Source organism: Gossypium hirsutum, chromosome D08 (genome assembly GCF_007990345.1).
Source record: "Gossypium hirsutum isolate 1008001.06 chromosome D08, Gossypium_hirsutum_v2.1, whole genome shotgun sequence".
NCBI classification, from domain to species: Eukaryota; Viridiplantae; Streptophyta; class Magnoliopsida; order Malvales; family Malvaceae; genus Gossypium; species Gossypium hirsutum.
Window position 1 is genome coordinate 10,410,945 of NC_053444.1, and position 17,030 is coordinate 10,427,974.

Below are 17,030 nucleotides of genomic sequence, written 5' to 3' on the forward strand. Positions count from 1 at the left end.
CTTGATAGACATAACTACCACTTGGATAATCCCTATCAGCGTCTCCTTCTATCCTTAGGTTTCATCTAATCCCCTCTTTATTTACTTGATTATCCAGGTTATATACAATTAAACCTCCAGGGTACATACTGGACTAACAAATTAGTTACTTTTAACACAATTCAGTTCACTCAACAAGTATTTTCTTATCCGACACTAATGTTGTGCATATGCATGAGTGCATTGACCTCGGGTCAATCAAAGCATAAACATTAACATCAAATATAGAAAATGTATCAGTAATCACATCAGGTGTTGAAGCTTCCTCGTGAGCTCGAATTGCATAAGCCCTAGTTGGTGCTCGAGCCTCAGATCTAACTGTAGAATCTTTCATTCCACTTCGGGTATTCCTCGTATTACCACTTTGTCTGGATGATCACCCTCTCAAAGACGTGTTACTTGATCGTACATTCTGAGTTTTATCTTTATCAGACCGTTCAGGGCAATCACGAAGAAAATGATTATATAAACCGTATTTAAAACACGATCAATCCATCAATCGACACTCTCCAAAATGTCTTCTGTTGCATTGCTGACACTCAGGCATATTATTACAAGCACTTCCTACAGTCACTACAAAAGTAGTCTGGGGTTTCGAACTAGCTTGTTGCTTCCTTCTATCTCTTCCCGAAAATCCAGCTGGAGCTGAAATACGACTGTGATATTCTCTAGATTTCTTTGATGGTGAAGAAAATGATTTTCTCATTTATAGTTTACTCGTGTCCTGTTTTTTAGATTTTTTTTGCTTTACTAGTTTCTTCAGCCTTGTGCACTCGATCTATCAAAACCACAAATTTTTTTAACTCAAGAATCTCAACAAGTAATCTGATATCTTCATTCAAACCATCTTCGAATTGAGTACACATAACAAATTTAGTTTGAATACATTCCCGAGCATACTTGCTAAGTTGTACAAATTCTCTTTCATATTCAGCTATAGTTCTACGTCCTTATTTTAGCTTAAGAAATTTTTTCACTTTTTATCGAGATATCGATGGCTTACATACTTCTTTCTGAATTCCATTTGGAAAAAAATCCTAATTCACATATTCTTTTGGTACTACAACAATTAAAGTATCCCACCACTAATATGCTGAGTCCTTTAACAGGGATATCACAGATTTCAAACTATTAGCTGGAGAGCAAGTCAATTCGTCAAAAACCCGCATGGAATTTCTAACCAAAACTCGGCCTTTTTTGGGTCATCTTCTGTTGTACCACAAAATTCTTCTGCTCCGTACTTACAAATTTTATCGATCGAATTCTTATTTACATGTACCTATTCCGAACCTTGAGGAATATGAGGAGTTGGTTGGGGTATAGGAGGAGGCGGAGGTTGTTGAGCCACAGGATTTTGTTTAATAAAATCTGTAAACCATTCCGACATCATATGGAAGAAGGCTTCTCGTGCCTTACTTCCTCAGCCTTAAGGAACAGGCTCATTTCTACCTGCCCCTTGAGCGAAAGCTTGAGCACTACTCTCTGCTTCATCAGAAACAGCATGATTGGGTGACATCTTTTATCTATATAAAAACATAATTCAATTTGAGTTAGCAGATATCACACTATCACAGATTATAAAATGACATGTATTTTATACTTTATACATGCTACGCTCAGCCCAAGAATCAACTAAACCATAGCTCTGATACCACTAAATGTAATACCCCTAACCCGTCCTAATTATTGGATTAAGGTTACGGAGTATTATAGCACATATCAAAACAATTTACATCATTAATCTATTCATTTATTAATTTAAATAACAACATTTGAATATGCATTTCATTCATAAAAAATAACATTTACGGGACTGAAAATGAGCTTACGGGATCTTAAAAATAGTTTGGGAACAATCAGGGACAAATTTGAATCAAAACAAAAAAAATATGCACAAATTTGAAAATTTTGGAAACAAAGGTCACACGGCCGTATGGCAGGCCGTATGAAAGAGGCCAGCCCGTGTGGCTACCCCACACGCCCGTGTGCTTACACGGTGTAAGTCACAGTGACCGTGTGAAAAATATTACACTTAAAATTAATAAGGCACACGGCCATGTAGTCAGGCCGTGTGGATAAGCCCAAGCCGTGTGCACCTTAAAAGGCTTCAAAACCAAGGCATACTTTCATCCAAAACTTAGGTATCAAGCCAAATCAAAATCAACCATTTCTACACTTTAAAAGCACATTTAAACAAACCTAAAACATGCCAAAACAATCAACCTAGGTGCCTAATCAATGTGTCCTCATTGACACCACAATTGAATTATCAACCTCAATTCACATGATAGATCAACTATTTGCATTCAAATTTATAAGTTTATATATATAACTCATACCAAACTTATCATTTCTTCTTATTCATTCACATTCATTCCTACTATGATTCAAACCCTTAAATAAGGTTTATATCAAACGACCAAAACAACTTTATATAAACATATTCACACCAAGATTAAAGGCACATACACAAGTAAGCTTATACCAAGCTTAATACATAACATTTGTAATAAGTATCCAAGCATATAAAAATACACCTATTACATGTGATCCTTATACATGCCATTTATAATCATATCCAAAACATTCAAAAACTACCAAAATGATCAACGGATAGTGTGATAGGCTCTGACAAGATTCCAATCGATTGAGCTTTCCGATGATCTATAAAACAAAGGAAAACAACTATGTAAGCATTTAATGCTTAGTAAGTTCGTATAAGAGAAACTTAAACTTACCGTTCCTTAATATTTAATCATTCAATTATACTTATTAAATCATATAGTACTTGACTTTCCTAAACACCACAATTCACATCATTACTAAATAACTTAACAATTCATCATCTATGAAACATAGGATACAACATTACATGAGTTACATTTAGTCACATTACTTCACATATGTGATTAATGCCCTTAATCATTCGTTTTCATAGCCCATCTTACCATTTCATAAAATTATCGATATCCGTAATTTCATATCTAAACATTTCCATTACTTTACTTACCTGTTGAACCGTATAGAATAACATCGGATACTGGGGAACACCTTTCCATATAACCATAACATTTTCAATAATGCTCACATGAGCTGTGAAATAGGCCTACTTACACAAGCTGTGGGTTGGGATGTTGGCTACACAATGTTGCTCACAAGAGCTGTGGAGAATCCGCAACAAATGCAGGACCTCAGTCATCGGTAGGACATCCAGGCCCAGCACTCCAACATATAATCCCTAATGAAATGTCATTTGTATCCTAAGCATTCTTTAAGTTCAAACGGGACTTTTTTCATCAAGTATTCAATTATGGAATTATTACCGAATCAAATGTAAATAATATAAGATTAACAAATAACCAACCAAAATAAAATTTAATAAATATAAAATTCATACGAACTTACCTCGACCACAACGGTTGTATCAACAAAAGTCGAGAATTAATCCAAAACTTTCGCTTTTCCTCGATTCAAGTCTAGTTGATTCTTTTCTTGATCTAAATGATAATTTAACTCAATTAAATATTTCAATTGACTACAATTATCCAATTCAAACATATAATCCATATTAACGTGAAATTAAAAAATTACCCCTAACATTTTAACTTTTTATCGTTTAGCCCCTAAATCTAAATCTTATAATTTAACCAATAAAATAAAATATCATAATACCAAAATGTTCTTAATGTTCCAAACAGTCCCTAACATTCTCCAATTCACAACATTAACAATGAATTTTACTATTTTCACCATTAAGTCATTAAACTTTAAATTCATCAAAAATTACTTAACAAAACATGTTTATCTAACAATTAAACTTAATAATCTATCAAAAAAATTCACAAAAATTATTAAATCATTCATGAAAAAACCCTAAAATTTTTATAACTTTACAATTCAACCCCCAAGCTAAGTAGATTAAGTTAAAACGAGTTCAAAAACATAAAAATCATTAAAACAGGATTCAAAAACCTCACCATGCACCAAAAGAAACTTGGCTGAATTTTCTCAAGCTCAACAATGGTGATTTTCAGCAAACACAAGAAAATCAAAAAAGATGATAGCATTATTTTACTTGTACATGCATTTATTTATTATTTTACTACTTTACCCTTTAATTAACACTTACAAAATAACCAACCCATGTCCATCAGTTTCCACCACTAATATAAATAGCATAATTACCTTATATATCTACCAACTTAGGCTATTTAATCCATTTAATTAGTAGAATGTAACTTTTGCACCTCTTTCACTTTAGTCCTTTTTACCTAATGAACCATTTAAACTTTAAAATTTCTTAACAAAAATTTAATACGACTCTAATTTAACCCTATAAAAAATAAATAAACATTAAAATTTTTACTCACTCGTTGAAATTGTGGTCTCGAAACCACTATTTTCAACACTACTAAAAACGGGCTGTCACTTATTTTTTCTTTTGAGGTGGTTTGAGAGGAGTATCGACTAGACGACACAACTAACTACCCCATAGCCTATTCTAAGAATCTCTTTCTACTACCGACCCTCCCATCTGTTACAGTACCTTTCCCTTGGACGAGACGAGTATTTCCTTCTCTTGGAAAGAACAATTTAACACGAGAAAATATGCATATCTTTCGTTTATGGTTAAGTAGGGACATGGCAAGAATCTGGCTAAAAAATTGAATGAGTCCTTTTCCTTAACCTCTCCGTTCTTTCTTGGACTCTGCTCATTAGGACTCCTACTGTAACATCATGAATAGACCACGTTAGCACCACTTACTTCCCATTCCTTTCCTTAAAATACATTTGCCTCCTTTCTTTAACGACCCTGGCGATTTCCTTTCAACCATTGGCAGAGTAAGGAAAATCCTTGGCTGTTTTTCAAAGTGGAAGTGAAGCCAAACAGGCTGATTCAATGGGGTATCCTACTCTGGCAAACAACAATGTGTCTAGCTCCTTAGATTTATGGAAATCTACCCGCCAGAGTTATGGGTTTACATCTTTTCTCCCTGCCTAGATGTCTAAATTTAACCTTTGAAGGTTAAGAAAAACGAGTTAGAAGATGGTACTAGCCTTTGGAACCTGCACTTTGATGAAAGGTTAAGGTTGCAAAATAAAGGTCTCTAAATCCTTGAGGAATATACAAGAAATACCAAGTCCAACATCCAAGCATACCTTCCTCCTCAACTCTCTCATCCAATCCCCATTCACCTAACACAAAGTTCTTCCTCGTTAAATTTCAAACTCATTGCTAAGTACACCCGTTGTTATGGGTCATTTCAATGTGAATCTTCCAACTCCATTTGTATATGTGAACTTCCCAGTTCACCCTTGAATTTGACATTCCTACTCCTCTAGTTCCAATAAGGAGATTTCCAGAGAGGTTAGAAAGAATCCGATGACTTTCCCAAATTTAAGAATTAGACATGGTCATTCCTACTCTTTTTGAAAGACTATCCAACAGGAGGTAAAGTCACCATTGTGGCGGCAACTCAGTCAGCCAAAAACAATACTTAACTTTCTTTGTATATTATCTTTAATAAAAAAAATTCACTACTTATATTTTCAATTTCTTTACTTATCCTCTATCTGTTATTCTTCCCGAACCATTTTTTTTACTTTTATCTCTCTCCGCCAATTTAGGTGAATCTATCTATTTACATACATCACAATAATATCTTAATTAAGAAAAGGACTCTAATGACCTACTTAGATCGTACATCATGCAAATGAGGGGTATTCCTTCCAATTCCTACGTCTAGAGGATTGATTAAATCGTGCTCTAATACCACTAAAATTGTAAAACCTTTACCAGACTCGATCATCGAGTCAGGTATGGATAGTCACAATTGAACTAGTTTGATTTAACCCTTTAATCAGAAAAAAATCTTCCAAAAGACTACTAATTTATTTCGAATATTTCTTAGAACCAAATCTTAAATCCATACTTAACTTGACTACTTTGAAAAAAATCAAATACTAAGGAAGAACTACTTAATTACAACATTTTTAACCTTGAGACAGAGCCTTTGAAGGTACCCTTTCCTATGTGCATGACACCATACTGACAATGAATCCCTAATCTAACACATTCTGACTTGGTCCCTTATCGATATCCTTAATCACCCAATGGGTCCTGCAAACATATGTCAAAATTCTATAAGTTTAGAAGAACTTAGTGAGTTACTTTACTGCATTACTCAAAAATAGACCCCATCTTACAAGGGTAGTAAAATGAAAAGAAACTAAACGCGTTTAACTCCCTAAACATTTTGGTACAATTTTTCCTAATCCAAGATAGTGGTCTCGATTCAATTCTGGGCTCGTTTATTTACAGATAGATTGATAAGTGATCTTTCCCTGGTCACTCATATAGCCATCTGACTAGTTTTGATGATTTTTCAATTGTCTCGCAATAACCGCGAACTCTACCCTTTATTCACCTACATTCTCTCTTTCACCATATACTTAAAAGGTTAACCTCCCAAATTTCCATCTTAAAGACCCTTTGATTATGCCTTCCTTGGCGTACATTCCAATTCTAATTAGTCCTTGACGAACTCTTTTTCTTACTATATTCCTAAAGGACTTGCTAACATTCCATCAATAAGGCTAACTAATAAGGGCCCGTGCCACTCTAGCGGATCGAATCTCATTTCACTCTACTTATGGGTTGTAAAGTTGTTTGGATTGCTTCTTCGTAATCTGCCTTATTTGCGATACCTTGGTTTTAAGACGTAACATATGCATCTATAGCGAATCATTTGGGCCTATAGTATTCGGCAGATTGTTACCTGAACGACCATTTGAGCTCACGATTTCTCTTATGTGATGATTCTCCATGGAACTGACTCTATGATAATTGTACCAGCAATAGCTTCCCCCTAAAGAGGAATGATCTTGATAGACATAACTATCACTTGGATAATCCCTATCAACACCTCTTTCTATCCTTAGGTTCCATCTAATCCCCTCTTTATTGACTTTATTATCCAGGGTACATACGATTAAACCTTCCCAGATAACTATGATTTCAACGAGTTTTGTATCGGAAGTGATCTTCTCGTTACTCTTCCAAAACTCTCTTAAAAAATAACGAGTTTCTCTGAGCACTTATTGGCAGTTTTTAAAGGTGGATCCTTACAGTGATCCATGGATTAATCCCCTTTTGATTACCTTAATACTAGACATTATCGACACATCATTCCCATAATTGATTTTAGTTGCATTATCACCCTACGCCCTACCGATTTCTTTGTTTACCACTTGGCTGTCCTTCTTTTTATTTTCGTTACTTTTGCCCCTTTTTGGTGGATTCTTCATATCTTTGGCTAGTTATCTCTTTCCTATACTCACATTTTTCATCATTTGTATGATTTTCCATGGTTTCTATCCTAACAAGCTATCTCGTGTTTATTGTCCCGGTGGACTACCTCGTGTTTAATGTTCTAGTGGACTATATCATTTTTAGTGTCCCAACGGACTACCCCACTTTTAATGTCACGTGGGACTATCCCGCTTTTAATGTCCCGGTGGACTATTCTTCTTTTAATGTTCCGATAGACTTTCTATATTGTCATAGTCGATTTATGGTCTTACACAATATTCCCATGTTTTACGTCCTAGTGGACTCCATTGGTTACCATCCGAGCTATGGTCATTCACCTTAAACCTCTTTGAAGTGTCACCTCGAAGTACCTTATCACCGTCGCGGTGTTGCTCTAGCAAACTAGTCGATATCATTCCATGTTATTTCTCACATTGATGCTTGAACACCACAGTGTCCCCTCCGTAAGGCCCAGAGCTTCGTGTATCTTGGTCTGCACACAGTAACACTAGATTACGGATTCTAACGAAAATTATATTTCCTTATCCATCTACCCATTCCTCCATTTTTTCACTTTTAACCTTGATGCTCAAACATCGTAATGTCCCATCCGCAAGGCCTGGAGCTTCGCATTTGACGGTTTGCACCTAGCAACATCGGATTGAATAATCTAACGGAAAATCATTTTTTTCCTATTCATCCCATTAATAACTTTCCTCATTACTCTGCAATTCATAAACACACAGAAACAGGCATATTATTACAAGACATAGCAGCGAGGAGTACGCTAATTATATATATCGTGCCATAACCATTTCATTCATACAGACACACTTGTAGATACTCATAGACCTACTCATCCTTATGCATACATAGCACTTAAAGCGCATCCATGTATGGAGTATAGAAACTCACCTGATGCATCTTTGCCTTATCAGCTTAGCTTTTTCGAATGTCAGAGCTTCCATTCTCCTGGAAGCTAAGTATTACAACCAAAGTTATAAATTCTAGCTTACAAACTTAGTTTCTAGAAACTTGCAAAACCCCTCAAAGTTTTTAAATTTTTTGAACTTTATTTCTTAAATTTACGAACACCAAAAGACTTGGAACCTTACTAACTCACCGAATTTTCTACTTTTTCGACTCAAAACCCACAATCATCGCTCAATGTGGAGCTTCTCGTAATTATCTCCTTTTCAGAGCAACCAAGAGGATGAAAAAGAGGAGAAAATAAATAGAATGGAGAAGAATTCACCCTGGAAATTCGCTTCTCAGCTATTTATAGCCCTTAACATATTGTCTTCAACCTTATAAAAACTATCCATTAGTAATCATTTTGTCTCCTATTAATGAACTAGTTGGTTCTCATCCAACCAAACCAGAATTGGAAATCAACTATGTCCCAATCAACCACTAATTTTTCCTTATTTTTCAATAGAAACAGTCAACTTTCGGTTTATTTCAATTTAACCCTTAATTATTTCTAAATTCCAGACTTAACAAAAAATCGGGTGTGACATCGTGTAACATTCTCCCACCTAGTATAAGCTTCCCCTTGCAAGAGAGAAATAACACACGTAACTCATTTACAAGGTGTGCATTCAAGTTGTTGTAGTACTCAATTCATTGATTCCAGCCATATCTCAGCTGTCGAAGGATCGACCCCTACTATTTCCAAGAATTTAGTAGCACCATAATTCTGTAGTTCTTTTATCAGAGCTCAACGGACTATAGGCAAAATGGGATTTGTTGATAGGATAAATCAACAATGAGGAATGTAGGGTGGTGATAACGATGATTCACCTTGGTAGGGTGGAGAGTCGCAATGTTTAGTGATGGGAGAAAGGTGGAGAGGGTGATCAAGGGAGAAAGAAATATGAGTCCAAGGTGTTTCTAGTACTTTTTGGTGTGTTTTTCATTACTCCTTCAGTGCTGTAGTGAGCTAGCTTTTATATATATATGTGTGTGATTGAGGTGCCACGTGTTAAGATCTCATTAGCAAAAAGATCACATTTTGTCCTCTTATAGAGGCGATGAATTGACGTCTTAAGACGACGAATAATTAATAAGCACAAAGTTCCACACGTTCTAGGCAAAGGTGCTATTATACAGAGGTCCTTTAAATTCATTATGAAGTTGTCTAATGTTTGGAGGTTCGTCCAATATGAAATTCACCTGGAAGGAACATGATGTGGTATATCATGATTATATACTGATGGCACCCAAAGCCATTATTAATTGCGTAAAAAAACTCATTACATAAAAAAAACCTGTTGTGATTTGGCAATTTTTCCACTCTCGTATAAGCTTGTATAGTTTTTTTCTTTTTTTAAATAAATAAATAATTAACGATAGAGATTTCTTTATTACATTGAGTTCACAAGCTTTACGAGTTAGATTTTTCATCTCAATGAAGTATGCATATTTGCCTATAGTTTAGCTTTACTTCCTAACCAAATTTCTCAATTAAATTTCAACAGTAGAAAAATGATTACCTCATCAACCACAAATCTTAAATGGAGAAATTGGTATACTTAAACATCCGGTAAAGGGAAAAATTATAGTTTATAACCTTTTTTTGGTAGCTTTTGGGTTTGTTTTTAGTTATTTAAACATTAATATTGCTTTACCTTTTGACTTAACCAATTTCTCAATTTGTTGGCTTTACCCGTTTAGACATTTTATTTCCCTTATTATTACACATAAAAAAGGCTAAAGTTGATTAAAAAAAAGGCTAAAGTGTTTTTAGCATGATGAGCATGATCAATGATTTATCTAGTTAATGAAGCATATAGTTGAAAAATATGAAATGATAATTAAACACTAAACACTAAATTTTGAATTTTGAATTTTAAATTTCGAATTCCAAATCTGAACTTAAGCTTTGAATTTCGAACTTTAAACTCAAACTTCAAACTTTGAATCATAAACTATAAACAGTGAACCTCAAATCTTAAATTCTAAACTCCAAACACAAATCTTGAACCTTGAGTTTCAGGATTTGAGGTTTGAGCTTGGGGTTAAAGGTTTGGATTTGAGTTCAGAGTTCAGAGTTCAAGGTTTTGAGATTTGGTGTCTAAGATTTAGGATTCAATGTAAAAAAATTACTAAAATTATGTGTCAATAATATGAAAGAAATTATTGAAATGTCATTAAATAATTGAAAAGAGACTATAAATGATATGGTGGAAAGGGTACGTAAAATAATTTCTCTTATATATTTATATAATTAAAAATTTTGATATGATTAAGAAAATAAAAAAATGTATTCGATATATAAAACCCAAAAAAGGAAATATTCAAATCTATTTTTAGAGCCGTGGTGATTGCAATTTTCGATTGACTGCAAATAATTTCAATGGATAATTTTTTGTGAAATATAAATATCCGTGAGAAAATTTTAAGAAGTTTGACACCTTTTGTAATAAAATTTTAATAGTGCTGGAATTGGAAACAGTTGTAAAAGTAAGCGGTGAGCAGGAAAAGGAAAATGTCATTACCAATGAGAATTGACCGACTGTGAGGTAAGTTGCGGTAATGGTATAATTAGTTTATATTAATACTGAGATTTAGGGTGTGTCATGTCAAAAGCCATGTTCATGCAATCAAGCTTCAAATGTAATAAATTCCTTCATTAGCTCCCACAATATATTATTTTTAGTTGAATTAAGTGGGCATGGATTAATAAATGATTTATCATAATCCTATTATTATTTTTATCAAGCTAAACTTACCAAATGAGCACCTTTTTAGTAGTGGATGTAGGATATATATACATGACCTTCAATTTATCAAAGCTATGTAGTGCCAAGCTATGTGTTCCACTAAGTTCTTAAATGAAACGATAAAACCTTAAAACATTGCAAACATATATGTATTTTTCATGCTTCATGGCTACACAAAGTGGTAGTATTAGTCTGTGTCCACTTTTGAAGCTCAGCAATCACACTTGTTCCCATTTCATGCTTTGTCCCCATCACCTCTCCTATGCTTATATAAGCTAGCTTCCTCCTCACCCGAACTAGCAATTGAATTTCAAACTTAATACAGAATCCTAGCAATGGCCTCGAGTACTGTTATAGCTATTAATGTAGATAGAGAAGGGGTCGCACTTGCTCCTCCCTACAGCAGCAAATCACAAAAGAAGAAACTTGATAGATTTTATTGTCAACCCATAGTTTCGATTCTTAAACAAAAACCAATGAATGGGCATGACATGAGAAAAGTGATTCACAGTGTCAAGGTTGGTGTAGCTCTCGTTTTAGTTTCTCTTCTCTACCTGCTCGGTCCTTTGTATAAACGAGTCGGAGAAAATGCCATGTGGGCCATAATGACCGTCGTGGTCATCTTTGAGTTCTTTGCAGGTTTGTATATACATACATCTATACATATGTCTGTGCTTAGTTTTAGGATATAATTGTGATTCATATTATTTGGTAATGATGTCAGGGGCTACACTGAGCAAGGGCTTGAATCGTGGGATTGGGACAGTACTAGGAGGTGGACTGGGATGTTTAGGTGCAGCTTTTGCGCAAGCCGTGGGTGGTGTTGGCAAAGCGATAGTTGTGGGCATTGCTGTCTTCATTTTTGGTAACACTTTAAAAAGAAAAAAGACTCCCACTTCTTTCGAGCTCAAGATTCAAAGTTTTCTTACATCATTAGAAATGGTTTTAAAGTGGAATCAAAACCATTTGTTTTGCTTTCAGGTGCTGGCGCAACATACACTCGACAAATACGGAACATTAAAAAGAAATATGATTACGGAGCTCTAATATTCATATTGACGTTCAATCTGGTTGTAGTGTCGGGTTTACGTGCTGACCAAGTCTTGGAATTGGCCCGAGACCGTCTCGCAACCATTGTCATGGGATTCGCTATCTGCATTTTCATTAGTTTGCTGGTCTTCCCCATCTGGGCTGGTGATGAGCTTCATCACTCTTTAATCTCCCGATTTGAAGACCTTGCTCGCTCTTTGGAAGGTATAAATATAACTCTACATCAATGCATAGTCTTTAAGGGTTCATTTTGCATGCACAATTAGTGCTTTTAATATTAGTATATTAAAAACCCCTTTGGATTAGTATCCTATTTATTGTATAGCTATAAATTAATTGGGACCTTTTTATGTTTCATTATTATAGGGTTCTCCAAGGAATATTTTGAAAATGACAACCACAAAGAGAAGAAGTCCAGTGCTAATTTTAGTGGTAAATGCAAATCAATCCTACACTCCAAGGCAAAGGATGAATCATTGGTATAATATCATTTCTTTCTATGTCATAAAGTCACTACTTAATATATACATGAGTAAAATATAAATAATACACATAGTCCAAAATTATTCTTAATGCTTGATATGCAATGGCAATCGTGCAGGTAAACTTTGCAAGATGGGAACCATGGCATGGGAAATTTGGGTTTTCTTACCCTTGGGGAAAATACCTAAAAATAGGAGAGGATCTAAGAGATTTGGCTATAATCATCCTTTCACTTAAAGGTTGTCATGATCAGTCATCAGAAATACTTGAAGCATCAGTTAAAGAAGCATGTGAAGGAATCATAGCATCACTTGCATGGACCATAAAGGAACTTGGAGAAAGCATAAAAGAGATGAGTAAATGTCGATACGAAGAAATGATTGTGCCTAAAATGAAATCAGTAAGGATAGAGGTAAGTGCAATTGTGAACCCTTTTGCACTTGGGACCTATTTAGAGAATAGTGATGGGCTCGGAATTGCAAGCTTTGTACATTCATTGATGAAGATGGTAGAAAAGTTGGAAGAATTGGCAAAAGAAGTGGAAGAACTTGGACAACTTGGAGGTTTTCATGAAAACAGTTGATAATTCAAGCTACCTATGAGCATATTGTAATGTACAGATATGATCATATACTATATATAAGCCCATATTTGACTGGCTATATACACAAAGAATTTTGAAATGAAATTTTCCAAAAAAAAAATTAAATAAATAATATATTTATTTGGTGAAAGTAACTCTAGATTTGACTCAAATTAATTTCTCTATTGTTAATGAAATAATCAATTTAACTTTTGTACCGTAAAAAGATATAAATAATATTAAAATTTAAGGGTGCTACCCTTGAAATAATTTTTAAAAAAAGAATGACGTGGAAATTTATTATAGAGAAAGAAAACCAGCATAATAAAAATAGCTAAATTCACTTATGAAAACTTGAAACCCTTTGAAAATCAATCACTTGAGAGAAGGGAAAACAAGGCAATTAGGTTTGCAAAATGAAAACAGAAACAAGAGATTTAAGTTTTGAATAAATTGGAAAGTTGTTTTAATTTTGTCTACTCAATGCTTTCAAAACAACATTTAATCTATTTTATTTTGAGAGCTTATAAGAGTTGAAGGACAATGACAGATTAGAAATATTCCTAGAGAGAATAATTTAATAGTTGATTACTTAATTAAGTTAAGCTTAGTATGGAGATCAAGTCTCCAAATAAAATTTTGGAGTTTCTACATCAAAATAAAACTAGTGGTGTTTTTGTTCAATTTAATTTAATTTAATTTAATTATTCTCTTATTTTTCCAAAAAAACAACAACATCCATTCTATTTTTAAACCTTTTGTTTGTAGTTAATCTAGTGAAGTCTTTACTTTAGCAATTCCTTTTTTTATTTTTATTTTTTATTTTATTCATCAAATGACTTTTCTAAAAACATAAATTTCCACATCACTTAAAAAAATCATATAAATTTTCATGGAGGAAAAAAATTAACTCGAGGAAGTTTGAATTTATTTATATTTTTTTACTAGTATAGGAACTAAGGTCGACAAATAAAAAAATTTAATCTCAATTATTAGTAATGCTAAATTTATATTATAAAATTGTTGGTAAATTAATAAAATCAAATTATCTAAAAAAGATTTTTGTTGATTTATGAAACTAAATCTCTTAGAAAAGATCATTTATTTTATATATATTTTAAAAATCGACTTAATAATTTTAACATAGGTTATGTAACACCCCCTACCCGTATCCGTTGTCGGAATAGGTCATGAGGCATTATCGGAGTTTACTGAACATTTTCAATAATTCTGAATCATTTATTATTCATATTCTGAAAATAACCATAACGTCCCTCTATTGGGCTCTCGAAGCCCAAAACATTTATTAGGAACCTACTAGGATTAAATCGGAATCATAGGGAATTTTTTCTCAGAATCCTAAATATATATATAGATTTTAAATTTATTTATTTTTATTTCCGAATTAGGTGCAGGGTTCATACGGGCGTATCACATAACAAATCTTTTCATAAGAAATTGCATAAATGAAACATTTCCACTCTTTTATAAGCTCAATTATATTTTCATCTAAGCACTTACCATTCCAATACACCTTATAATTAAACATATTACCATTCAACAGTAATTTGATACTTGCCTAAACTTCAAGCAACAATATTGGTTAGCGTACTTTAATATTGACAAATTTATTTTCTCGCCATGTCTCACTTAAATTTATTACTCGTCTTAATACACATAATTTTCCTTGTATCAACGTATCAAAGATAGTCTCATATTTACATGTCATGATACATATCATTTTCTTGTTGTTTCTTCTTAAATATAAATTATTCAATTCATTATGACAATATTTCATGTACCATAATTTTTTATAAGTTCAATGTATATTTATTCCAGTAGCAGTTCATAATATTGAATATGCATAATTATCAGGCAAGTTTCACATACATGTATTTTCCATGTCATATTTTAGTATATCAAATAATTATCATTTCAATGTATTTCAAGTTTAATTTCATGATTTTATGTACTTATCATTTCCTATTTTTATCTCGTTAAATTTCTCGAAATTTCAATTGATTTTCAAGGGTACACTTTAGTGTACAAATTCGGGTCCGTCAATTCATATTCATGTACGCACATTTTTCAATTCAGAGAGCACACTCTCACGGACCTTATTTCTTACAGCAGGATTACCAGTCCAGGCTAAATCCCCTATAATATAAACTCATAGAGTATTGTCAGGATTACCAGTCCAGGCTAAATCCCCTGCAACGACAATTACTCTAATGAGCTTGGATCTGAATTAACAGTTCAGGCTAAATTCAGACCCTAATTCGGATTACCCGTCCGGGCTAAATCCATTTTCCACATATTATTCGGGAGGGCTATATCAAGATCACCCGTCCGGGCTAGATCTTTTTCACACATATTCTTCGAGAGGGCTATATCAGGATAGGATCACTCGTCCGGGCTAGATCCTTTTTACCGTCAATTCCTGTTCAGAGATCCATCAAATTTTCCTTCCATTCAACCGAGATTTTTTTTCTTTTTATCAAATATATCAATGTTTCATCAATAACATACATATCAAACATCTAAGAATATAATTAAAGTTACACGAACTTATCGGGCTAAATTGTAGAAACATCAAAATTTAGGGACATTTTGGTAATTTTCCATTTTTCTCGAATTTCCACCCAAATCTTGATCTAAATTAATATTTCATTCAATTTATTAATTTAAATGATAAAACAATTCATTTCATGCAATTTGGCCATTTTTTACATTTTTACAAAATTACCCTTAAAATTTTACTTTTATTCAATTTAGTCTTTGAACCTAAAACATGTAAATTAGCTATTTTAAAATAAACTCATATTAGCTTAATATTCACATATATTATTTTTCCTCCTCCTCCACTCCATTTCACATCCTTGATATATATATTACCACTATTTACTTGTTTACTCATAACAAGCTGTTCACTTGAGTTATAGTCACTAAATTAATTATATATTAAGCTAAAAAACTCTGAATTGAGATCCATAAATTTTCTCTAAAACTATACTGACATATATTCTTACCATAAAATTTTCATAATTTTTGGTTTAGCCAATAAGTACATTTTATTCTTTAAAGTCATTCTTGTTCTGCTGTCTGACAGTTTTGACCCTTCTTCACTAAAAATTAATTATCTACTTGTACAGGAACCGGATGATGTTCTTGTTTGTTCCTTTTTAAAATATACTTATTAAGGATTCTAATCATATAAATTGTAACTCATAATAATTTTTGTAAAATTTTTAATGATTTTCTAAAGTTAGAAAGGGGAACCCGAATTCATTCTGACCTTGTCTCACAAAATTTATTATATCTCATAATTTACAATTACATTGATTATACCGTTTCTTCTATGAGAAACTATACTCAATAAGATTTAATTTTATATTTTTTCATTCTCTAATTAAATTTCCATGATTTATGGTGATTTTTCAAATTTAACCTACTGTTTCTGTCCAAAACTGTTTTAGTGCAAAATGTTGATTACTAAATTTATAACACCCTTATTCCCTTTCTCTATAGTATTTCCCATCACTTTCTCTTATTTTGCTTCACTAACATATCAAGAACATAGAACCTTATATAATAAAACCCTACATTAACATAAATTTCATACTTTTTCAATAATATCAAACTCAAAAATATATTGAAATCTTGATATTCTTACCTTGCTCTATTGATTTCAATCTTTAACTTGATTTTCTCTCTTCTCCAGCCTCTATTTCTTGAATCTAACTTGATATTCTAGCTCCCCATAGTCTCCTTATCAATTTTCTCTATTAGTGGCTATAGAAATTTCTTTAAATTCTAAGTGAAAATGGTGAATTTTTAG

At 33.0% G+C, this 17,030-nt stretch overlaps 1 protein-coding gene across 1 annotated transcript; it reads left to right on the top strand.

Moving 5' to 3' along the window:
- Positions 1 to 11,264: 11,264 nt before the first annotated feature.
- On the top strand, positions 11,265 to 13,286 carry LOC107918677 (aluminum-activated malate transporter 8). The gene is made up of 5 exons (XM_016848265.2): positions 11,265 to 11,715; positions 11,801 to 11,941; positions 12,058 to 12,330; positions 12,493 to 12,605; positions 12,728 to 13,286. Exons 1-5 carry the CDS (start codon positions 11,412 to 11,414, stop codon positions 13,190 to 13,192), a joined length of 1,296 nt encoding a protein of 431 aa, XP_016703754.2. The 5' UTR covers positions 11,265 to 11,411; the 3' UTR covers positions 13,193 to 13,286.
- Positions 13,287 to 17,030: the final 3,744 nt, after the last annotated feature.